Consider the following 23,498-nt stretch of genomic DNA (forward strand, 5'->3'; position numbering starts at 1 on the left):
TACGAGAAATAGAATTATCGGTAAGTAAATTCTTATTTTCTCTGACGTCCTAGTGGATGCTGGGGACTCCGTAAGGACCATGGGGATTATACCAAAGCTCCCAAACGGGCGGGAGAGTGCGGATGACTCTGCAGCACCGAATGAGAGAACTCCAGGTCCTCCTCAGCCAGGGTATCAAATTTGTAGAATTTAGCAAAACGTGTTTGCCCCTGACCAAGTAGCTGCTCGGCAAAGTTGTAAAGCCGAGACCCCTCGGGCAGCCGCCCAAGATGAGCCCACTTTCCGTGTGGAATGGGCTTTTACAGATTTTGGCTGTGGCAGGCCTGCCACAGAATGTGCAAGCTGAACTGTACTACAAATCCAACGAGCAATAGTCTGCTTAGAAGCAGGAGCACCCAGCTTGTTGGGTGCATACAGGATAAACAGCGAGTCAGATTTTCTGACTCCAGCCATCCTGGAAACATATTTTCAGGGCCCTGACAACGTCTAGCAACTTGGAGTCCTCCAAGTCCCTAGTAGCCGCAGGCACCACAATAGGTTGGTTCAGGTGAAACGCTGAAACCACCTTTGGGAGAAACCGAGGACGAGTCCTCAATTCCGCCCTGTCCGTATGGAAAATCAGATAAGGGCTTTTACAGAATAAAGCCGCCAATTCTGACACGCGCCTGGCCCAGGCCAGGGCCAACATCTTTAAGTGGTTCAAACCAATGTGACTTTTGGAACCCAAAAACTACATTGAGATCCCAAGGTGCCACTGGAGGCACAAAAGGAGGCTGTATATGCAGTACCCCTTTTACAAACGTCTGCACTTCAGGGACTGAAGCTAGTTCTTTCTGGAAGAAAATTGACAGGGCCGAAATTTTAACCTTAATGGACCCCAATTTCAGGCCCATAGACACTCCTGTTTGCAGGAAATGTAGGAATCGACCCAGTTGAAATTCCTCCGTCGGGCCTTACTGGCCTCGCACCACGCAACATATTTTCGCCAAATGCGGTGATAATGTTTTGCGGTTACATCCTTCCTGGCTTTGATCAGGATAGGGATGACTTCATCCGGAATGCCTTTTTTCTTCAGTATCCGGCGTTCAACCGCCATGCCGTCAAACGCAGCCGCGGTAAGTCTTGGAACAGACAGGGACCTTGCTGGAGCAGGTCCCTTCTTAGAGGTAGAGGCCACGGATCCTCCGTGAGCCTCTCTTGAAGTTCCGGGTACCAAGTCCTTCTTGGCCAATCCGGAGCCACGAATATAGTGCTTACTCCTCTCCATCTTATAATTCTCAGTACCTTTGGTATGAGAGGCAGAGGAGGGAAAACATACCCTGACTGGTACACCCACGGTGTTACCAGAGCATCTACAGCTATTGCCTGAGGGTCCCTTGACCTGGCGCAATACCTGTCGAGTTTTTTTTTTTGTTTTTTTTTTGAGGCGGGACGCCATAATGTCCACCTTTGGTTTTACCCAACGGTTTATAATCATGTGGAAGACTTCTGGGTGAAGTCCCCATTCTCCCGGGTGGAGGTCGTGTCTGCTGAGGAAGTCTGCTTCCCAGTTGTCCACTCCCGGAATGAATACTGCTGACAGTGCTATCACATGATTTTCCGCCCAGCGAAGAATCCTTGCAGCTTCTGCCATTGACTGCTTCTTGTGCCACCCTGTCTGTTTACGTGGGTGACTGCCGTGATGTTGTCCGACTGGATCAACCCGGCTGACCTTGAAGCAGAGGTCTTGCTAAGCTTAGAGCATTGTAAATGGCTCTTAGCACCAGGATATTTATGTGAAGTGATGTCTCCAGGCTTGACCATAAGCCCTGGAAATTTTTTCCCTGTGTGACTGCTCCCCAGCCTCGCAGGCTGGCATCCGTGGTCACCAGGACCCAGTCCTGAATGCCGAATCTGCGGCCCTCTAGAAGATGAGCACTCTGCAACCACCACAGGAGGGACACCCTTGTCCTTGGTGACCGGGTTATCCGCTGATGCATCTGAAGATGCAACCCCGACCATTTGTCCAGCAGGTTCCACTGGAAAGTTCTTGCGTGGAATCTGCCGAATGGGCTTGCTTCGTAGGAAGCCACCATTTTTCCCAGAACCCTTGTGCATTGATGCACTGAGACTTGGCTCGGTTTTAGGAGGTTCCTGACTAGCTCGGATAACTCCCTGGCTTTCTCCTCCGGGAGAAACACCTTTTTCTGGACTGTGTCCAGAATCATCCCTAGGAACAGAAAACGAGTCGTCGGAACCAGCTGCGATTTTGGAATATTGAGAATCCAACCGTGCTGTCGCAACACTACCTGAGATAGTGCTACACCGACCTCCAACTGTTCCCTGGATCTTACCCTTATCAGGAGATCGTCCAAGTAAGGGATAACTAAAACTCCCTTCCTTCGAAGGAGTATCATCATTTCGGCCATTACCTTGGTAAAGACCCGGGGTGCCGTGGACCATCCAACGGCAGCGTCTGAAACGGATAGTGACAGTTCTGTACCACAAACCTGAGGTACCCTTGGTGAGAAGGGTAAATTGGGACATGAAGGTAAGCATCCTTGATGTCCAGAGACACCATGTAGTCCCCTTCTCTTGAATTTGAACCTCTGTATGTAAGTGTTCAAAGATTTTAGATTTAAAATCGGTCTCACAGAGCCGTCCGGCTTCGGTACCACAACAGTGTGGAATAATACCCCTTTCCCTGTTGCAGGAGGGGTACCTTGATTATCACCTGCTGGGAATACAGCTTGTGAATGGCTTCCAAAACTGCCTCCCTGTCTGCTTGTAAAGCCCCAGCGTCATGCTGAGGGCTTGGCAGAGGCGGGAGAGGGCTTCTGTTCCTGGGAACTGGCTGATTTCTGCAGCCTTTTTCCTCTCCCTCTGTCACGGGGCAGAAATGAGGAACCTTTTGCCCACTTGCCCTTATGGGAACGAAAGGACTGCGCCTGATAATACGGCGTCTTCTTATGTTGAGAGGCGACCTGGGGTAAAAACGTGGATTTCCCAGCTGTTGCCGTGGCCACCAGGTCTGAAAGACCGACCCCAAATAACTCCTCCCCTTTATAAGGCAATACTTCCATATGCCATTTGGAATCCGCATCACCTGACCACTGTCGTGTCCATAACCCTCTTCTGGCAGAAATGGACAGCGCACTTACTCTTGATGCCAGTCGACAAATATCCCGCTGTGCATCACACATATATAGAAATGCATCTTTTAAATGCTCTATAGGCAATAATATACTGTCCCTATCTAGGGTATCAATATTTTCAGTCAGGGAATCCGACCACGCCAACCCAGCACTGCACATCCAGGCTGAGGCGATTGCTGGTCGCAGTATAACACCAGTATGTTGTGTAAATACATTTTAGGATACCCTCCTGCTTTCTATCAGCAGGATCCTTAAGGGCGGCCATCTCAGGAGAAGGTAGAGCCCTTGTTCTTACAAGCGTGTGAGCGCTTTATCCACCCTAGGGGGTGTTTCCCAACGCACCCTAACCTCTGGCGGGAAAGGATATAATGCCAATAACTGTTTAGAAATTATCAGTTTTTTTATCGGGGGAAACCCACGCTTCATCACACACCTCATTTAATTCTCAGATTCAGGAAAACTACAGGTAGTTTTTCCTCACCGAACATAATACCCCTATTGGTAGTACTCGTATTATCAGAAATGTGTAAAACATTTTTCATTGCCTCAATCATGTAACGTGTGGCCCTACTGGAAGTCATATTTGTCTCTTCACCGTCGACACTGGAGTCAGTATCCGTGTCGGCGTCTGTATTTGCCATCTGAGGTAACGGGCGCTTTAGAGCCCCTGACGGCCTATGAGACGTCTGGACAGGCACAAGCTGAGTAGCCGGCTGTCTCATGTCAATCACTGTCTTTTGTAAAGAGCTGACACTGTCATGTAATTCCTTCCAACAGTTCATCCACTCAGGTGTCGACCCCCTAGGGGGTGACATCCCTATTACAGGCAAATTGCTCCGCCTCCACATCATTTTCCTCCTCATACATGTCGACACAAACGTACCGACACACAGCACACACACAGGGAATGCTCTGATAGAGGACAGGACCCCACTAGCCCTTTGGGGAGACAGAGGGAGAGTTTGCCAGCACACACCAGAGCGCTATATATATATATATACAGGGATAACCTTATATAAGGGTTTTTCCCCTTATAGCTGCTGTATTGTTTATACTGCGCCTAATTAGTGCCCCCCTCTCTTTTTTAACCCTTTCTGTAGTGTAGTGACTGCAGGGGAGAGCCAGGGAGCTTCCCTCCAACGGAGCTGTGAGGGAAAATGGCGCCAGTGTGCCGAGGAGATAGGCTCCGCCCCTTTCTCGGCGGCCCTTTCTCCCGTTTTTCAGTGTAATCTGGCAGGGGTTAAAATTCATCCATATAGCCCTGGGGGCTATATGTGATGTATTTTCGCCAGCCAAGGTGTTTTTATTGCTGCTCAGGGCGCCCCCCCCTAGCGCCCTGCACCCTCAGTGACCGAAGTGTGAACTGTGCTGAGGAGCAATGGCGCACAGCTGCAATGCTGTGCGCTACCTTGGTGAAGACAGGATGTCTTCTGCCGCCGATTTTCCGGACCTCTTCTTGCTTCTGGCTCTGTAAGGGGGCCGGCGGCGCGGCTCTGGGACCTGACTCCATGGCTGGGCCTGTGTTCGATCCCTCTGGAGCTAATGGTGTCCAGTAGCCTAAGAAGCCCAATCCACTCTGCACGCAGGTGAGTTCGCTTCTTCTCCCCTTAGTCCCTCGATGCAGTGAGCCTGTTGCCAGCAGGTCTCGCTGAAAATAAAAAACCTAATACTAAACTTTTCACTAAGCAGCTCAGGAGAGCCCCTAGTGTGCACCCTTCTCGTTCGGGCACAAAAATCTAACTGAGGCTTGGAGGAGGGTCATAGGGGGAGGAGCCAGTGCACACCAGGTAGTCCTAAAGCTTTACTTTTGTGCCCAGTCTCCTGCGGAGCCGCTATTCCCCATGGTCCTTACGGAGTTCCCAGCATCCACTAGGACGTCAGAGAAATAATGATTAAATGGTTGCGATAATGATAATGTTGTATAATCATTATCTGCATGATTTTAGTTGATAGACCTTATAACCTGCATTAATAAACCATAGGCATAGCTCATTAACATGATAGCACATGCTAAGAAAATAAGAATTTACTTACCGATAATTCTATTTCTCATAGTCCGTAGTGGATGCTGGGGACTCCGAAAGGACCATGGGGAATAGCGGCTCCGCAGGAGACTGGGCACAAAAGTAAAAGCTTTAAGACTACCTGGTGTGCACTGGCTCCTCCCCCTATGACCCTCCTCCAAGCCTCAGTTAGGATACTGTGCCCGGACGAGCGTACACAATAAGGAAGGATTTTGAATCCCGGGTAAGACTCATACCAGCCACACCAATCACACCGTACAACTTGTGATCTGAACCCAGTTAACAGCATGATAACAGAGAAGCCTCTGAAAAGATGGCTCACAACAATAATAACCCGATTTTTTTGTAACAATAACTATGTACAAGTATTGCAGACAATCCGCACTTGGGATGGGCGCCCAGCATCCACTACGGACTATGAGAAATAGAATTATCGGTAAGTAAATTCTTATTTTCTCTGACGTCCTAGTGGATGCTGGGGACTCCGAAAGGACCATGGGGATTATACCAAAGCTCCCAAACAGGCGGGAGAGTGCGGATGACTCTGCAGCACCGAATGAGAGAACTCCAGGTCCTCCTCAGCCAGGGTATCAAATTTGTAGAATTTAGCAAACGTGTTTGCCCCTGACCAAGTAGCTGCTCGGCAAAGTTGTAAAGCCGAGACCCCTCGGGCAGCCGCCCAAGATGAGCCCACTTTCCGTGTGGAATGGGCTTTTACAGATTTTGGCTGTGGCAGGCCTGCCACAGAATGTGCAAGCTGAATTGTACTACAAATCCAACGAGCAATAGTCTGCTTAGAAGCAGGAGCACCCAGCTTGTTGGGTGCATACAGGATAAACAGCGAGTCAGATTTTCTGACTCCAGCCGTCCTGGAAACATATATTTTCAGGGCCCTGACTACGTCCAGCAACTTGGAATCCTCCAAGTCCCTAGTAGCCGCAGGCACCACAATAGGCTGGTTTAAGTGAAATGCTGAAACCACCTTAGGGAGAAATTGAGGACGAGTCCTCAATTCTGCCCTGTCCGTATGAAAAATTAGGTAAGGGCTTTTATAGGATAAAGCCGCTAATTCTGAGACACGCCTGGCTGAGGCCAGGGCTAACAGCATTACCACTTTCCATGTGAGATATTTTAAGTCCACAGTGGTGAGTGGTTCAAACCAATGTGATTTTAGGAACCCCAAAACTACATTGAGATCCCAAGGTGCCACTGGAGGCACAAAAGGAGGCTGTATATGCAGTACTCCCTTGACAAATGTCTGAACTTCAGGAACTGAAGCTAGTTCCTTTTGGAAGAATATTTACAGGGCCGAAATTTGAACCTTAATGGACCCTAATTTTAGGCCCATAGACAGTCTTGTTTGCAGGAAACGACCCAGTTGAAATTCCTCTGTAGGGGCCTTCCTGGCCTCACACCACGCAACATATTTACGCCAAATACGGTGATAATGTTGCACAGTTACATCCTTCCTGGCTTTGATCAGGGTAGGGATGACTTCATCCGGAATGCCTTTTTCCTTCAGGATCCGGCGTTCAACCGCCATGCCGTCAAACGCAGCCGCGGTAAGTCTTGGAACAGACATGGTCCCTGCTGGAGCAGGTCCTTTCTTAGAGGTAGAGGCCACGGGTCTTCCGTGAGCATCTCTTGAAGTTCCGGGTACCAAGTCCTTCTTGGCCAATCCGGAGCCACGAGTATAGTCCTTACTCCTCTCTTCTTATGATTCTCAGTACCTTGGGTATGAGAGGCAGAGGAGGGAACACATACACTGACTGGTACACCCACGGTGTTACCAGAGCGTCCACAGCTATTGCCTGAGGGTCCCTTGACCTGGCGCAATATCTGTCCAGTTTTTTGTTCAGGCGGGACGCCATCATGTCCACCTTTGGTTTTTCCCAACGGTTCACAATCATGTGGAAGACTTCTGGGTGAAGTCCCCACTCCCCCGGGTGGAGATCGTGTCTGCTGAGGAAGTCTGCTTCCCAGTTGTCCACTCCCGGAATTAACACTGCTGACAGTGCTATCACATGATTTTCCGCCCAGCGAAGAATCCTTGCAACTTCCGTCATTGCCCTCCTGCTTCTTGTGCCGCCCTGTCTGTTTACGTGGGCGACTGCCGTGATGTTGTCCGACTGGATCAGCACCGGCTGACCCTGAAGCAGAGGCCTTGCCTGACTTAGGGCATTGTAAATGGCCCTTAGTTCCAGGATATTTATGTGAAGTGACGTTTCCATGCTTGACCACAAGCCCTGGATATTTCTTCCCTGTGTGACTGCTCCCCAGCCTCTCAGGCTGGCATCCGTGGTCACCAGGACCCAGTCCTGAATGCCGAATCTGCGGCCCTCTAGAAGATGAGCACTCTGCAACCACCACAGGAGAGACACCCTTGTCCTTGGAGACAGGTTTATCCGCTGATGCATTTGAAGATGCGATCCGGACCATTTGTCCAGCAGATCCCACTGAAAAGTTCTTGCGTGGAATCTGCCGAATGGAATCGCTTCGTAAGAAGTCACCATTTTTCCCAGGACCCTTGTGCATTGATGCACTGACACTTGGCCTGGTTTTAGGAGGTTCCTGACTAGGTCGGATAACTCCCTGGCTTTCTCCTCCGGGAGAAACACCTTTTTCTGTACTGTGTCCAGAATCATCCCTAGGAACAGCAGACGTGTCGTCGAAATCAGCTGCGATTTTGGAATATTTAGAATCAATCCGTGCTGTCGTAGTACTACTTGAGATAGTGCTACTCCGACCTCTAACTGTTCTCTGGACCTTGCCCTTATCAGGAGATCGTCCAAGTAAGGGATAATTAAGACGCCTTTTCTTCGAAGAAGAATCATCATTTCGGCCATTACCTTGGTAAAGACCCGGGGTGCCGTGGACAATCCAAACGGCAGCGTCTGAAACTGATAGTGACAGTTCTTTACCACAAACCTGAGGTACCCTTGGTGAGAAGGGCAAATTGGGACATGGAGGTAAGCATCCTTGATGTCCAGAGACACCATATAGTCCCCTTCTTCCAGGTTCGCTATCACTGCTCTGAGTGATTCCATCTTGAATTTGAACCTTTGTATGTAAGTGTTCAAGGATTTCAGATTTAAAATAGGTCTCACCGAGCCGTCCGGCTTCGGTACCACAAACAGCGTGGAATAATACCCCTTTCCCTGTTGTAGGAGGGGTACCTTGATTATCACCTGCTGGGAATACAGCTTGTGAATGGCTTCCAATACCGCCTCCCTGTCGGGGGGAGACGTTGGTAAGGCAGACTTCAGGAACCGGCGAGGGGGAGACGTCTCGAATTCCAATTTGTACCCCTGAGATACTACCTGCAGGATCCAGGGGTCCACTTGCGAGTGAGCCCACTGCGCGCTGAAATTCTTGAGACGGGCCCCCACCGTGCCTGAGTCCGCTTGTAAGGCCCCAGCGTCATGCTGAGGACTTGGCAGAAGCGGGGGAGGGCTTCTGTTCCTGGGAAGAGGCTGTCTGCTGCAGTCTTTTTCCCCTTCCTCTGCCCCGGGGCAGATACGAGTGGCCTTTTGCCCGCTTGCCCTTATGGGAACGAAAGGACTGAGCCTGAAAAGACGGTGTCTTTTTCTGCTGAGAGGTGACCTGGGGTAAAAAGGTGGATTTCCCAGCCGTTGCCGTGGCCACCAGGTCCGATAGACCGACCCCAAATAACTCCTCCCCTTTATACGGCAATACTTCCATATGCCGTTTGGAATCCGCATCACCTGACCACTGTCGTGTCCATAACCCTCTTCTGGCAGAAATGGACAGCGCACTTACTCTTGATGCCAGAGTGCAAATATCCCTCTGTGCATCTCTCATATATAGAAATGCATCCTTTAAATGCTCTATAGTCAATAATATATTGTCCCTGTCCAGGGTATCAATATTTTCAGTCAGGGAATCTGACCAAGCCACCCCAGCACTGCACATCCAGGCTGAGGCGATTGCTGGTCGCAGTATAATACCAGTATGTGTGTATATACTTTTTAGGATATTTTCCAGCTTCCTATCAGCTGGTTCCTTGAGGGCGGCCGTATCAGGAGACGGTAACGCCACTTGTTTTGATAAGCGTGTGAGCGCCTTATCTACCCTAGGGGGTGTTTCCCAACGCGCCCTAACCTCTGGCGGGAAAGGGTATAATGCCAATAATTTTTTAGAAATTAGCAGTTTTTTATCGGGGGAAACCCACGCTTCATCACACACCTCATTTAATTCATCTGATTCAGGAAAAACTACGGGTAGTTTTTTCACACCCCACATAATACCCTTTTTTGTGGTACTTGTAGTATCAGAAATGTTCAAAACCTCCTTCATTGCCGTGATCATGTAACGTGTGGCCCTACTGGAAAATACGTTTGTTTCCTCACCGTCGACACTGGAGTCAGTGTCCGTGTCTGGGTCTGTGTCGACCACCTGAGGTAACGGGCGCTTTAGAGCCCCTGACGGTGTTTGAGACGCCTGTACAGGTATTAACTGATTTGCCGGCTGTCTCATGTCGTCAACAGTCTTTTGTAAAGTGTTGACACTATCACGTAATTCCTTCCATAAGACCATCCAGTCAGGTGTCGACTCCCTAGGGGGTGACATCACTAATACAGGCAATTGCTCCGCCTCCATACCATTTTCCTCCTCATACATGTCGACACAACGTACCGACACACAGCACACACACAGGGAATGCTCTGATAGAGGACAGGACCCCACTAGCCCTTTGGGGAGACAGAGGGAGAGTTTGCCAGCACACACCAGAGCGCTATATATATATATATATATATATATATATATATATATATATATATATATATATATATATATATACACAGGGATAACCTTATATAAGTGTTTTTCCCCTTATAGCTGCTGTATAGATTTATCTGCCAAATTAGTGCCCCCCCTCTCTTGTTTTACCCTGTTTCTGTAGTGCAGGACTGCAGGGGAGAGTCAGGGAGCTTCCCTCCAACGGAGCTGTGAGGAAAAATGGCGCCAGTGTGCTGAGGAGATAGGCTCCGCCCCCTTCTCGGCGGCCGTTCTCCCGCTTTTTTATGGAAAAACAGGCATGAGTTAAATGCATCCATATAGCCCAGGAGCTATATGTGATGCATTTTTTGCCCCCTAAGGTGTTTATATTGCGTCTCAGGGCGCCCCCACCCAGCGCCCTGCACCCTCAGTGACCGGAGTGTGAAGTGTGCTGAGAGCAATGGCGCACAGCTGCGGTGCTGTGCGCTACCTTATTGAAGACAGGACGTCTTCTGCCGCCGATTTTTCCGGACCTCTTCTGCTCTTCTGGCTCTGTAAGGGGGACGGCGGCGCGGCTCTGGGACCCATCCATGGCTGGGCCTGTGATCGTCCCTCTGGAGCTAATGTCCAGTAGCCTAAGAAGCCCAATCCACTCTGCACGCAGGTGAGTTCGCTTCTTCTCCCCTTAGTCCCTCGATGCAGTGAGCCTGTTGCCAGCAGGTCTCACTGAAAATAAAAAACCTAAAACTAAACTTTTTTTCTAAGCAGCTCAGGAGAGCCACCTAGACTGCACCCTTCTCGTTCGGGCACAAAAATCTAACGGAGGCTTGGAGGAGGGTCATAGGGGGAGGAGCCAGTGCACACCAGGTAGTCTTAAAGCTTTTACTTTTGTGCCCAGTCTCCTGCGGAGCCGCTATTCCCCATGGTCCTTTCGGAGTCCCCAGCATCCACTAGGACGTCAGAGAAAAATAACATTTTCCAGCAGTTAGGCAATTAAAGTGTTTTTTTTGGTTGTAGGCAGTTTTGCGAGTGGGTATTACAGTAGTTACAGGTTGAGTTATTGGTGAGGTTTTATTGTTTTTTGGTTGTACTTTAATAATCTGGTATTTTGACAGGTCTCGTGCAACTCTGTTAGCGTCAGGACACTTTGGCGAAAAATGCATCTTATTCACATCGCTATGCAAATAAGATGCACAAGTAGACTCTGCTGATTAAATGATATGCTGCATGCCTATATTCTCTGTCCGTCTGCAGCTGTTACTGCATATGAAATGGTACATTACAGTGTTTTCTAGGAAAACACTGTAACGTACCATTTCATAAGCAGATACAGCCGCGATCGCACAGAGAATATAAGCATGCCGCAATTAATCAGCATAAGCAGCTTGCGTCTCCTATTTACATAATTTTGCGAATAAGATGCATTTTAATGGGCTTCCGGTTCCGGCATGAAGGAGTGAGCAGCAGCTCTCGTGCGCTCCTCCGTACCGCCAGCTATACCGCTTGTTTTACCCGCTCACAGCCACAACTTATCCGCTCACAGCTACAACTTAGAATACCCGCTGACTGCACTACGTCCAGGGCACTCTCTTCTCCCTGCTCCCGCTGTTATGGACAAGTTTTTGGGCCCGCTGGCGCCGTCAAAATTACAGCCGCCGGCACTCCCTCCCAGACCGGAGAAACGACGCGTTGAACAAAACACCCCTGCCTCCACGGACTCCAGCCCAGTGAAACCAGCAGCAAAAAAGGCGATCCTCACTACCATGGGAGAACCTAAGGTGCGTACTGAGGCTAATATAGGGGTCTCTTCTTCACCAACATATGCAGACATTGTAGCTGCAATACAGGATACGATGGCACCACTGCTGCAGAAAGCAGTTAGCGACATTACAGCACAGATTCAGCAGCTTACATCCCGAGTTACAGACACTGAGACTCGTTTAGGCACTACAATAGATGAAGTCTCAGGATTACAGAAGGCTGTTACATCTCTGGAAAGGGACAATAAGCGTCTTCTAGAAAAAATTGATAATATAGAAAACCGTACACGGAGATGTAATCTCCGTATAGTGGGTTTGCCGGAATCACTAACAGGCCCAGGGCTGGAAAATTTTGTGCGTATCACTTTGCCTAAACTCCTACATATTGAGGATGAGTGCACTGATTTGGTGATAGAGAGAGTGCATAGAATGGGAGATCTGTCGCGGGCTTATAAAAATAAACCACGTGTAGTTATTTTTAAGACCATGAATTTCCTGCATAAATCAGCCATATGGAGAGCCTATCGTAAAATGAATGGTCTTCAGTGGGAGGGAGCTACGCTTCGTATCTTCCAAGATTACTCCGTGGAACTTTCCCGTCTACGCAAGTCCTTTTCACCCATCTGTACCTTATTAATACAGAAGTACAAATTTGCACTGATATACCCCGCTCGTTTGAGAGTGTTCCAAGGATCCTCTTTCCAGGATTTCACCAATCCACAGGATGCAGCAGCATACTTCAAAGAAATTTCTGCCTCCAATATGGATGTCGCTGCTGACACCGCAGAAGATTGACCCTCTTGCAGAAATGCGTATCTTTTTGCTTTATAGCTATATTATTCGGACCAGGCTTGTGATGCTTTGATTCATTACACACCTATTAATGCTGGCGACGGATGTGTCGTCTTGCCGTTGATTTATATATTTATCGTTAAAAACCATTAATGTATACCTGAAGTCCAACTTACCTTAAAAGGTTATCCTGATGCTTGCATCAGTATATATTGAAATGCTGTTTAATTTGACATTGCTATCTTTTTCCTGTGTCTTGTCTGATTTTCTATATGTCTTCGTTTACCTCCCTTATGTTTTTTCCCCCCTCCTCCTTCCTTGCCCATTGTTTTCGGAGTTGTTAGCTGCCTTTTGGTTATTCTTTCATCAGCTCCAAGCAAGGTATTATATGTATACAACAAATTATGTCTACTATTAAGATAGGCACTTTGAATGTAGGAGGAATCAACACCCCGGCAAAAAGGCGTAAAATACTGATGTATCTTAATAAGCAGTCTATTGACATAGCTTGTCTACAGGAGACGCACTTGGTTTTACATGAAACGAAAAAATTACAGATGCTTAATTGGGTAGTCCTTGGAGCGGCTTCTCTTAATTCAAAGTCGTGTGGGGTAGTTATTATTGCAAAATAATCCTTATCGATTGAAGTCCTATCCATTACAGCAGACCCCGATGGCAGGTATGTCCTCATAGAATGTCAATTAGGAAATAAGAAATATTTTATTTGCAATGTTTATGCACCCAATACATATAAGAAATCTTTTTTTATTTCTCTTTTGACGGTGCTATACAAATGTGATTTGTCCTCTCTAATTGTATGTGGAGACTTGAATCTGGTTTCATCCCCATATTTAGACAAGTCCAATTTTAGTAAGGCTTCTAGACCATTACCTAAAATGGGTGTCCCCTGGATAGCTAAAAGACTTAATCTTATTGACACATGGAGAGCTGTGAATCCAATTGAGAAGGAATTTACATGTTTATCAATGGCACACAATACATGGTCTCGGATTGATTACATATTGATTGCTTCTGTGCTTTTCCCACATATACGCCAAGCAAAGATAGAACCGGTCTCTATTTCGGACCATGGTTTAGTCTGGATAGACTTAGGTTATAAGAAGGAACAAACTGGTCGTCCTTACTGGAAATTTCCCTCATATATGGGTAATTCAGAGGGCTTTAAAAATAAAATTTTGTCGGTATGGGAAACATATAAACAGACTAATGCAGTACATGAAAGGGACAACCCTTCTCTTTTCTGGCTCACGGCAAAATCTGTTTTAAGAGGCGAGATAATAGCTTATGAGTCTCATGTTAAAAGACAACGTAATTCACTATATTTAGAAAGCCAACAAAACCTATCACTGGCTTATCAAACGTATAAAACTAATCCTACCACACAAACCAAAAACTCCTACCTTCTAGCCAAAACTAATTTTAATGAACTTTTACATTCTTCCGGTGAGAAATATTATTTTAATATCAGTTATAAGTTCCACCGTTTCGGGAACAAATCAGGAAAACTTCTTACCACCCTGTTAAAGGGATCTAGAAAACCTATGACCATTCATCCCCTAAAATTAGCTGATGGATCTTACACATCCTCAAATGCTCACATTTCCGAGGTTATGAGAGACTTTTATGCTGACCTGTACTCCCCCCCCTAAATCACCTTTAGATGATTCCCCCCCTATTTTGTCAAATTCGACTGAAACCTGTTCACAACAGTTCTGGGATAATTTATCACTACCTCAAGTTCCTGCGGCTCTTGCCTCCTCTTTAATATCTCCTATTTCGACTACTGAAATTTATGATACCATTAAAAAACTTAAACCATGTAAAGCCCCTGGCCCAGACGGGTATTCTAATGAATTTTATAAACAAATGGCCCCACAATTGTGTACTACTCTACAATCTGTTTTTAACCATGTTGTGACTGAAGGGACTCTCCCATTATATTTTACGGACGCTGTGATCAAAGTTTTGCCAAAAGAGGGCAGAGATCTTTCCCTGCCGGGATCATACAGACCGATATCTTTGCTTAACGTTGATTTTAAAATATTTACATCTATTTTAGCGCAAAGACTTAAAGACATTCTACCTGTACTGATCCATAAAGATCAAACTGGCTTTATTGCTGGGAGGCATTCAGTGGTGAATTTACGGAGGGTTCTTTCAGTCATACAACATGAAAATACTAATTTTTCTCCAGATTCACCCCATAGTTTGATTCTCACTTTAGATGCAGAAAAGGCCTTCGACCTTTTACTGTGGCCCCATTTGTATCAAACATTGAAAAACTTTGGTTTCCCAGAATCTTTTATTTCTATTATAAAAACCTTGTATTCTTCCCCTTCGTCTTATGTATCTTGTAACGGAGTAATGTCCCCTCCCTTTTTATTACAACGAGGAACAAGGCAGGGGTGTCCCCTTTCCCCTCTCCTTTTTGATTTATCGATTGAACCACTAGCTGTGGCTGTGCGACAATCTAATTGTATTCAGGGAATTAAACTAGGGTCAGAAACACTGAAAATAGCCTTGTTTGCGGATGATACCCTTCTATTTTTAACTAACCCAGAACAATCATTACCGGCTCTCCTTCATTTAATTTCTTCTTTTGGGAAAATTGCAGGTTATAAGATAAATATTACAAAATCGGAAATTTTATTGTTAGGTAACACTTCATCGGCTATCTTTTTGAACCCTGACATTCCTCCTTTTAACATTTCTAAAACCCATTTTAAATATCTAGGTATCAATATCTGCCCCAACCTAACTAATCTACCGTATATAAAATACATTTTTCTCAGGCTATAGGTAATATAGCTTTGAAACTAGAAGCATGGAAAGATCTTCCCTTATCGTTACTAGGTAGAATAGAAGTTATCAAAAGTATTTTGTTCCCCAAAAATTTTTATTTTATACAGATGCTCCCGATTTCCCTTACACGATCTGACATACTTAAACTTGAAGCCCTGTTTTTAAAATTCATATGGCGTGGTAAACGTCCAAGGATTGCTAAAATGAAGCTGAAATCGGCTAGAAAAGATGGAGGTTTTAGTTTCCCGGACTTAAAGGCCTACTCCCTGGCAGTACATTTCCGATACATAATTGATTGGTTCCACAATACATCACTTTATACTGATCTTGAGTTAGAACATGCTATCTTTTCCCCATACTCACTAGCTGCTTTAGTTCACCTACAACCTTCCCAAATACCATTTAAGATTAAAGAACACATTCTATTCAAGGACACTTTAGCCTGGACTACTGTTAATAAAAAATGCCACAGAAACCCTTATTTTTCTCAGTTTGTCCCCTTCTGGGGAAACCCAGCTTTTTTGCCCTCATTACAAAATTCTGCCTTTTCACAATGGAAATTTAAAGGTTTGGACTCATTTAATAAAATCTTCGATCCTGGAGGCTCTATTTACTCGTTTTCAGAATTGTGTCATAAATTTGACCTTCCTAAACATCAAATGTTCATGTATTTCCAGGTGCGTCACTTTGTGCAATCTATCAGCCACCCTTCTCTTTCTACAATGACTAGGGGCCTGAAAACACTTCCCGAAACACTTCCCAATGATATTGATTCTATACTTAAGTCTACCTGCTCTCGTCCTTATAAAGTGCAATCCTTATACGTTATTTTGCTGAACTGCTCTCCCACTGATCAATGGGATAACTTGCTCTTAAAATGGAAAAATGATGTTCCGGCCCTGACGGAGGTCGCTGAGCTTACCGACCCCTGTTTAAGATCCCTTAAATTTCAGGGATCATCGTATCTCCAAGAGGTACACTTGAGAACGATCCACAGGGCGTATATTACTCCACAACAACGCAAACACATGATCCCTAGTGAAAAAGGGAACTGCATTAAATGTGGAGTTTCTTCAGCATCCTTTCTACATTGTATGTGGGAGTGCAGAAAAGTAAAATTCTTCTGGAATAAACTTTTAGTATTTATTAACCAAATGTTCGTCATGAATGTCCACCCAGATCCGTTAGCATGTTAATGTTTAAATTTTAAGAACTGGAATCTAAAACCGAAGATTTACCCTTTGTTAAGTGTTACACTTCACTTACCCTTGCTAAGAAATGCATATTAATCCGATGGGTCCAAAATTCGGCTCCTACTATCACGGAAGTTAAACAAAAGCTCTTACAATTAATGTACTACGACTGGAGAACATTGTCGACATTATATTCTTCATTTGGACTCTGCAAATTTTGTTTAAAATGGAATTGCTTTATTGACATTCTAGACCATTATACTAAAGCTCATGTACTAAAAATGATAGACTGTAAAGTGGTGACATATAACTTATGTGTATAGAACCCTTGATTTACATCAGTATCTTTAATCTTTTTTTTTTTTTCCTCTTTAATGTCTATATCATATTTTTATCTTATAAGGATATTTTGAGTTGTTTAAAAGGCTGATCTCCGATATCCTACTATTTGCTAGAGCCGCTAACACCCGACTCTTCCCCCTACCTCACTTCCCTCTTGTGTGTTCCTCTTCCCCATCTATTCTATCTTTTAATTTACCTTTAATAAGTAATTAATACAGAGTCAGATTGTTCAAGGTTCATAAATAATTTTATTGGCCTTGTGATTGTTATGTCATACAGTTTAATGCGATATAAGATTGTTAATCTTTCTGACTTGTTATGATTTCACTTGTTTATCATAAAACCAGAATAAATAAATCTTTAAAAAAAAAAATGCATTTTAATGGAAAAATTCAGACATAAACACACTTGCGCTTGGCGTGCACGGCATGGTGCGACTAGAAGGGCTATTTAACATGCAGGGAGGCTACCATACTTCTACATACAGTTTATTTATGTTATCCTTGCTATTTCTTAAAATGGTGGTGAGTAGGGAGGCCAATCCAGGGCCATTTTTCAATCCCAGGTACAGGAGTGAAAAATGGTCAATCCCGGGATTCCTGTGATACCAGGAATTGGCTTACTGCTTGTGTGTCCTTCCGGGCGCTCCGCCCCTCCTCTCCCCACCCACTCTGCACATAAATCAACTCACCAAACTGCTGGGGCGGTTTGGAGGGAAACATCCATCAGCCACGGTGACTGCAGGGGGAGCCGGGAGGAGGTGGCAGGTGACGGCCTCCTTACCAGCGGCCTCAGCGGCAGGTGACTGCGCAGCGTGATCTCACAGTCAGAGGTCACGCTGCGCTAGGGGAGTTGGAAGGAGATGGGTTTAAAGTATTCCTTCTGTTATCAATGTTGCTATTTCAAGGTGTTTGTCTTCCCACCTCCATTTCTGTTCATTGATCTATGGTTATTTCATTAAATTCTTTCAAGTCATTGAATTAAGCCCAAAACCGGCTCCCTGTGCCCAAGTTCTGGCCAGCGTACACCAATGGGAGGTCTGACTGGGACCCTAACCACTCTTAAAACCTGGCCAGGATCCAACTGGACCACTTTGCGTTGGTTTCATACCAATTATAGTGCCATCTGGGAAATGATTGATCCGTACATGCTCGTAAGAGGTGATGAGCACCCTACCAAGCTAAATAATGATGGAGTGACAGCCTTTTTGGACTCATTCTGCCTTTGCTACCAGGACAGAAGTTCATAGAAAACATGTTTTCACCATAGATGACAGTGTTTACAGTAATATTTTAAGTTCATTATACGTTTACATATATATTTTTTAGATTAGCACTTTCATATAAAGGCCGGTATTTAAAATTAGCCCTGATCATTTTCTCTAAAGAAAAATGTCTTGTTTTTGTACGATAACACATGGGATCCGGGATAAGTATCTGTGTTATCACTGCTCTGAGGGCTGCTCATCAGGGATTATGTTTCGCGTGCCTCAAGCATAATCCCTGTTTAGCGGCGGTTATCAGGGCAAATTGAATAGTCCTCTGTGAATCAATTACCGCAGCTAATTGAATACCGGCATACATTTAAGGGGAAGAATACCGGCATACTAAATGATTAATAAGGGAAGTATAAGGCACATTTCACAATAGCATCAGTAGACCTACATGCCCTAAACAAGAGGGTAATTTATATTACAGTAGCGCATGCATGTAATGTAGCCAACTGTCACCACCTGCGATTAAACCCCTCAAGCATTGACTCTGCCTCCTCTTCAAAAACCTGCAAACCGCGGGTTGTGCAAAATGCAGATCCCTCCTTGCTATGTGTCCACACAGCTGCTACTGTGATCTCAGCCTCACTCCGTCCCTCATTGATCAAGAAAATCCTAGCCAAGCAACAATTCACAAGAGAGACCTTACCTTTTTGGAAATAGAGTTTTATGCTACAAGGACAATTGGGGATATACAATTTTACTTTAGTGCCCCCCTTCCATCCACGTGGGGCACCAGCAGTAAAATGGGCTGATAATGTGCAAGCAAACAAGAACAAGACAAGACAACTCTTTCACGATGGGTATACACTAGGCGACAGATCAGCGATTTGATCAGATGGGCAATATATTGCAAGCCCATCAGCAGATGCCTATCCCCGATATGTCTGCGAACGACTTGTTCACAGACATATCATGTGGGCAGTGCAGTACAGCCGACGGCTGATATATCCGTGCATGGAGCTATGTGTATGGGGAAAGGTCTGACATCACAGCTGGACTGGCAAATTCAAATGCCCATCCAGCTGGGTGTTCTGACGGATGTGGTTCATCAAATCGACAGTGTCTAGGTCGACAATGTTTAGGTCGACCACTATAGGTCGACAGTTACTAGGTCAACATGGATGGAAGGTCGACAGGGTTTCTAGGTCGATATGTGCTAGGTCGACAGGTCTAAAGGTCGACATGAGTTTTTTTTTTTGGTGTCGTTTTCTTCGTAGAGTGATCGGGATCCCAAATTAGTGCACCGCGTCCCCTCGCTTCGCTCGCCATGCTTCGGGCATGGTGCCTTCGCTCCGCTACCGCTTCGCTCGGCACACTTTACCGTTCCAATCGTAGTCCACGTGGATCGTTAAGTATGAAAAAATTCAAAAAAAGGAAAAAAATGTGAAAAACTCATGTCGACCTTTAGACCTGTCGACCTAGCACATGTCGACCTAGAAACCCTGTCGACCTTCCGTCCATGTCGACCTAGTGACTGTCGACCTATAGTGGTCGACCTAAACATTGTCGACCTAGATACTGACGATCTTCAGACCGGATCCCGTTCTGACTTGCACATTGGCCGATCAGTAAGTATGTATACTTACCTGGATCTCCCGCTCAGTCTGTGTGATGGCGGGTCCGCCGACGTGTCAGCCCGATGTGTACGCAGCCTTACACATTTACTAAATACATTTACTTAGAGAGTCCCAGCTTGTGCAACATCTATATACTTGAAACTATTCATCATTAATGTGGACAGCTCTTTTGAAACAATGAAATATTGCATGTGTTCTGTCATCTAAAAATCATATTGATCTAGCTACAGTATTTAAGTAGGCAAATATAAAATGAAAATAAAATGTACAGTCATAATATAATATATTGTACAATTTGCTGACACCATTCTCCTTTTTGTTATTACAAAATAGACAGGCAACTGCTGTCCAGCCTGATAGGCAGCATGGTTTAGTAATTTCAGTAACAGCAAGAGATCAGACAGTGGTTCATCAATAATTACAGACATCAATGGAGAAAAACCAAAACAACGAAAGTATTTCCCAGGCCAATCATTATAAGCTGAAATAAACGATCCTATTCATTTGCTGTAGAATCACAGCCTCTTTACACCTACAAGTAAGCTTCCCATTTTTACACAATAATTTGATACTCATTTTAACAGTTTATCAACTGATGGGGAAGATGCTTATCTCATTAGGAAAATCACACTGAGCCTACATTTATCTCTATTGGCTCTTCCCGCATTTAAGTGAAGAATAGCCAGAAGTCAAATATCTGTCATTGTTCTTCTCTTTAGTCTCGGTCTTATATTACTTACAGCGGTATCCGGACTCCAGGTCGACAACAAAAAGGTCGACACACCTTAGGTCGCCGTCAATTGGTCGACACACCTTAGGTCGGCATGGGCAAAAGGTCGACAGGAACAAGGTCGACATGGAAAAAGGTCGACATGCGTTTTTTACAATTTTTTCCTTTTTTGGAACCTTTTCATACTTAATGATCCACGTGGACTACGATTGGAACGGTAATCTATGCCGAGTGGAGCGAAGGCACCATGCCCGAAGCATGGCGAGCGAAGCGAGCCATGCGAGGGGACACAGTGCACTAATTGGGGTTCCCGGTCACTCTACGAAGAAAACGACACCAAAAAAACATAAAACTCATGTCGACCTTTTTCCATGTCGACCTTGTACCTGTCGACCTTTTGTCCATGTCGACCTAAGGCGTGTCGACCAATTGGCGTCGACCTAAGGTGTGTCGACCTTTTTTGTTGTCGACCTGGAGTCCAAGACCCCTTACAGCATGGGCAGTACATATGGAGTAATGGTTAGCATTACCGCCTCAATGCACTGAGGTCATGGGTTCCATTCCCACCATGGACCTAACTGTGTGGAGTTTGTATATTCTCCCCGTACTTGCGTGGGTTTCCTCCGGGTACTCCCGTTTCCTCCCACAATCCAAAAATATACTGGTAGGTTATGTCAGTATAACCTACTGTATTTATATTAATAGTCCAATTGCGCTTTACTGGACAGGCAACTGTTGTCCAACCTGATAGGAAGCATGGCTAAATAATTTCAATAACAGAAAAGACCATATTACTGTTGAGGTCCCACTGGAAGGGGGCACTAAAGGAAACTTGTACACATAGTACATCCCCAGGTGTCCTTGTAGAATCAAATCGCACTATCAGGCTGTTTTCTTCAGCCAAAAAAGGACCACAAATCACATGATAACACATGGGATCCAGGATAAACTCCCGATCCCATACGTTTTCACTGCTGTTAGCCACCCAAAGTATAATCCCCAATAAGTGCCTCGTATTGGGGCTAACTGGATAGCCCCGGTCGAGTCCATTAGTTGCGGTAAATTACAGCAGCTAACTGGTTACCAGCCTGAATCTTAATTTTGATATGCAAATCTAGGTCTCTATTCATATTCTGTGGATTTGCCAGTCTCCTAAAATATGGATTCTGTGTATCGTAGTTTAGCAATGCAGTCGGGACACTTCAACATCAGTAACATCACAAGTGTAGAACTTTCATTTCTACCCACTTTGCCTTCTTTGGTATGCAAAACATTTAAAATATAAAATCTAGAATAGATCAATCAATTTCACGTAAGAATCCAAATTTTGTACATGTATCTTACCTTGTAGACTTGTCCATACGTGCCATTTCCAACAAGTTCCACTAGTTCAAATATCCCAGCAGGATCCTAACATAAAACAAAAAGAGAGTTTTATAACACTTAAAAAAAAAAAAAAAAAAAAATCCTTGTTTAAATGAAGTCCCATACTATTGCATTCAAGATCCCACAATATATACACTGTGATTACCCAGTCCCTAATTTGTAAATGGACAGTATATCAGCCAGGACCACAGTATGAGACTTATTACAAAGCATTGGGGACACACTTATACCCCTTTTACATCGCCAATGCCGGATCCCACCTGGGAATTGGAAACGGGTCCTTCCCGGGTGGGATCCAGCATTGGACCATAACGGCAGGCTTCCCGATCCGGCAATATGCTGGATCGGTTGCCATAGCGATGGGGGGCGGAGCCGGCAGCAGAGGCGGCGCTGGGAGATGAGCTCATCTCCGCGACGCCTGTCCCTATGACGTAAACGGCTCCCATCAAGCAGGTCTGAGGGCTATGATGAATAGGGCAACTAAGATTGATTTTTCACCTCAGCTGAGAGAGCAGATTACATTCTTAAATGCCAGTTTAAAGCTGCAAAACAATTCAGACTGTTTTGTTATCCCTGCAAATTAGCCAAGGAGGACAAGCACAAATGGACTAGTTACAGATGCTTAACTTTTCCATTGCAATTCGTCTTATTCGCAAAACAATGCGAATAGAACAATGTGAATAGCCACAAACAGCTATTTCTGATTAAAATAACTTTTGGCATGCCTGTATTCTGTGTGCGACCGTGGCTTTATCTGCATATGAAATGTATGGCATATTGAGGCAAGATGTACGAGGACAAAACTGTATATAGTCTGGCAAAATGTGTAAATGTATAGGGTAAGTCAATCAAAAGCTGGTAAACACATTTTTGGTAGTAATAAGGCTTTTTCACTTTCAAAACATTTCCCTATAGCTACAGTAGGTGCAAAATGTCCTATTTTTTTTTTATTGGTACGACAAACTGGGCAATTTTTCAGCACATTGAAAGCCAGTATCTGTACTACACATTGTGCATTTTTAATTGGAAACTACCAATTTTCCGCCACACCATGCTGATTTTGTCTATGTCTGCCCACAAGGATGATGACCGTGTCAGGAAAACATAGAACATAAAGGCAGATTATTGAGAAGGCACACACACTGCTCGATATCAGAAAAATGAGGTAGAGATTTTTTGTCTAAAGCGAACAATTGGATAATCAAAGGAATGCGTTTGTGGATGTTTTTAACCGTTTTATCAGTAAAAAATTGAAACGCTCATGTCTACACACTAAATGAGTACGATTACCCAATTATTGGTAAATCGTCCCAATAATTGTATAGTGTGCATCTACAGTATCTTTAGATTCAAACTCTGGAGCAACATGGAAGATAACTACAGGTCTGACCTCTGTATTATGTGAGAAGTTATGCTGGACCATGCTACTAGGGACTTCCGCAGATTTCATCAAGGTTTTGTGGGTTTTGATAAAAGTGTCATTATAAACTGTATTCTTTGGTTGCTGACAAATAATTTGTGCTCATGCTCATTGTACCACTATACCCAATGCCTGTTAAACATCCAATTTCAACATCCAATTTGTACAAGCTCATAAGAAAGCAAAAAGGTTTACACAAGAGTTACAAAATATAAAGCCTATATTTTTTTACATACAGCAGGAACAGCAAACAGATGTACATTGGTACTGAAGAAAAGGCAGCTCCATATTGGCACCCTCACAC

At 44.9% G+C, this 23,498-nt stretch overlaps 1 protein-coding gene across 20 annotated transcripts in view; it reads right to left on the reverse strand.

Annotated features, from left to right (window-relative positions):
- The window catches only part of TNIK (TRAF2 and NCK interacting kinase), a 659,967-nt gene that overhangs the window by 480,130 nt on the left and 156,339 nt on the right, over positions 1-23,498 (reverse strand). For all 20 annotated transcript variants that reach the window (XM_063916233.1, XM_063916232.1, XM_063916239.1 and 17 more), the window contains exon 2: positions 21,733-21,798. In XM_063916233.1, the coding sequence (XP_063772303.1) occupies positions 21,733-21,798 (66 nt within the window). The remainder of the gene's footprint in view (positions 1-21,732; positions 21,799-23,498) is intronic.

This window comes from Pseudophryne corroboree, chromosome 4 (genome assembly GCF_028390025.1).
Source record: "Pseudophryne corroboree isolate aPseCor3 chromosome 4, aPseCor3.hap2, whole genome shotgun sequence".
NCBI classification, from domain to species: Eukaryota; Metazoa; Chordata; class Amphibia; order Anura; family Myobatrachidae; genus Pseudophryne; species Pseudophryne corroboree.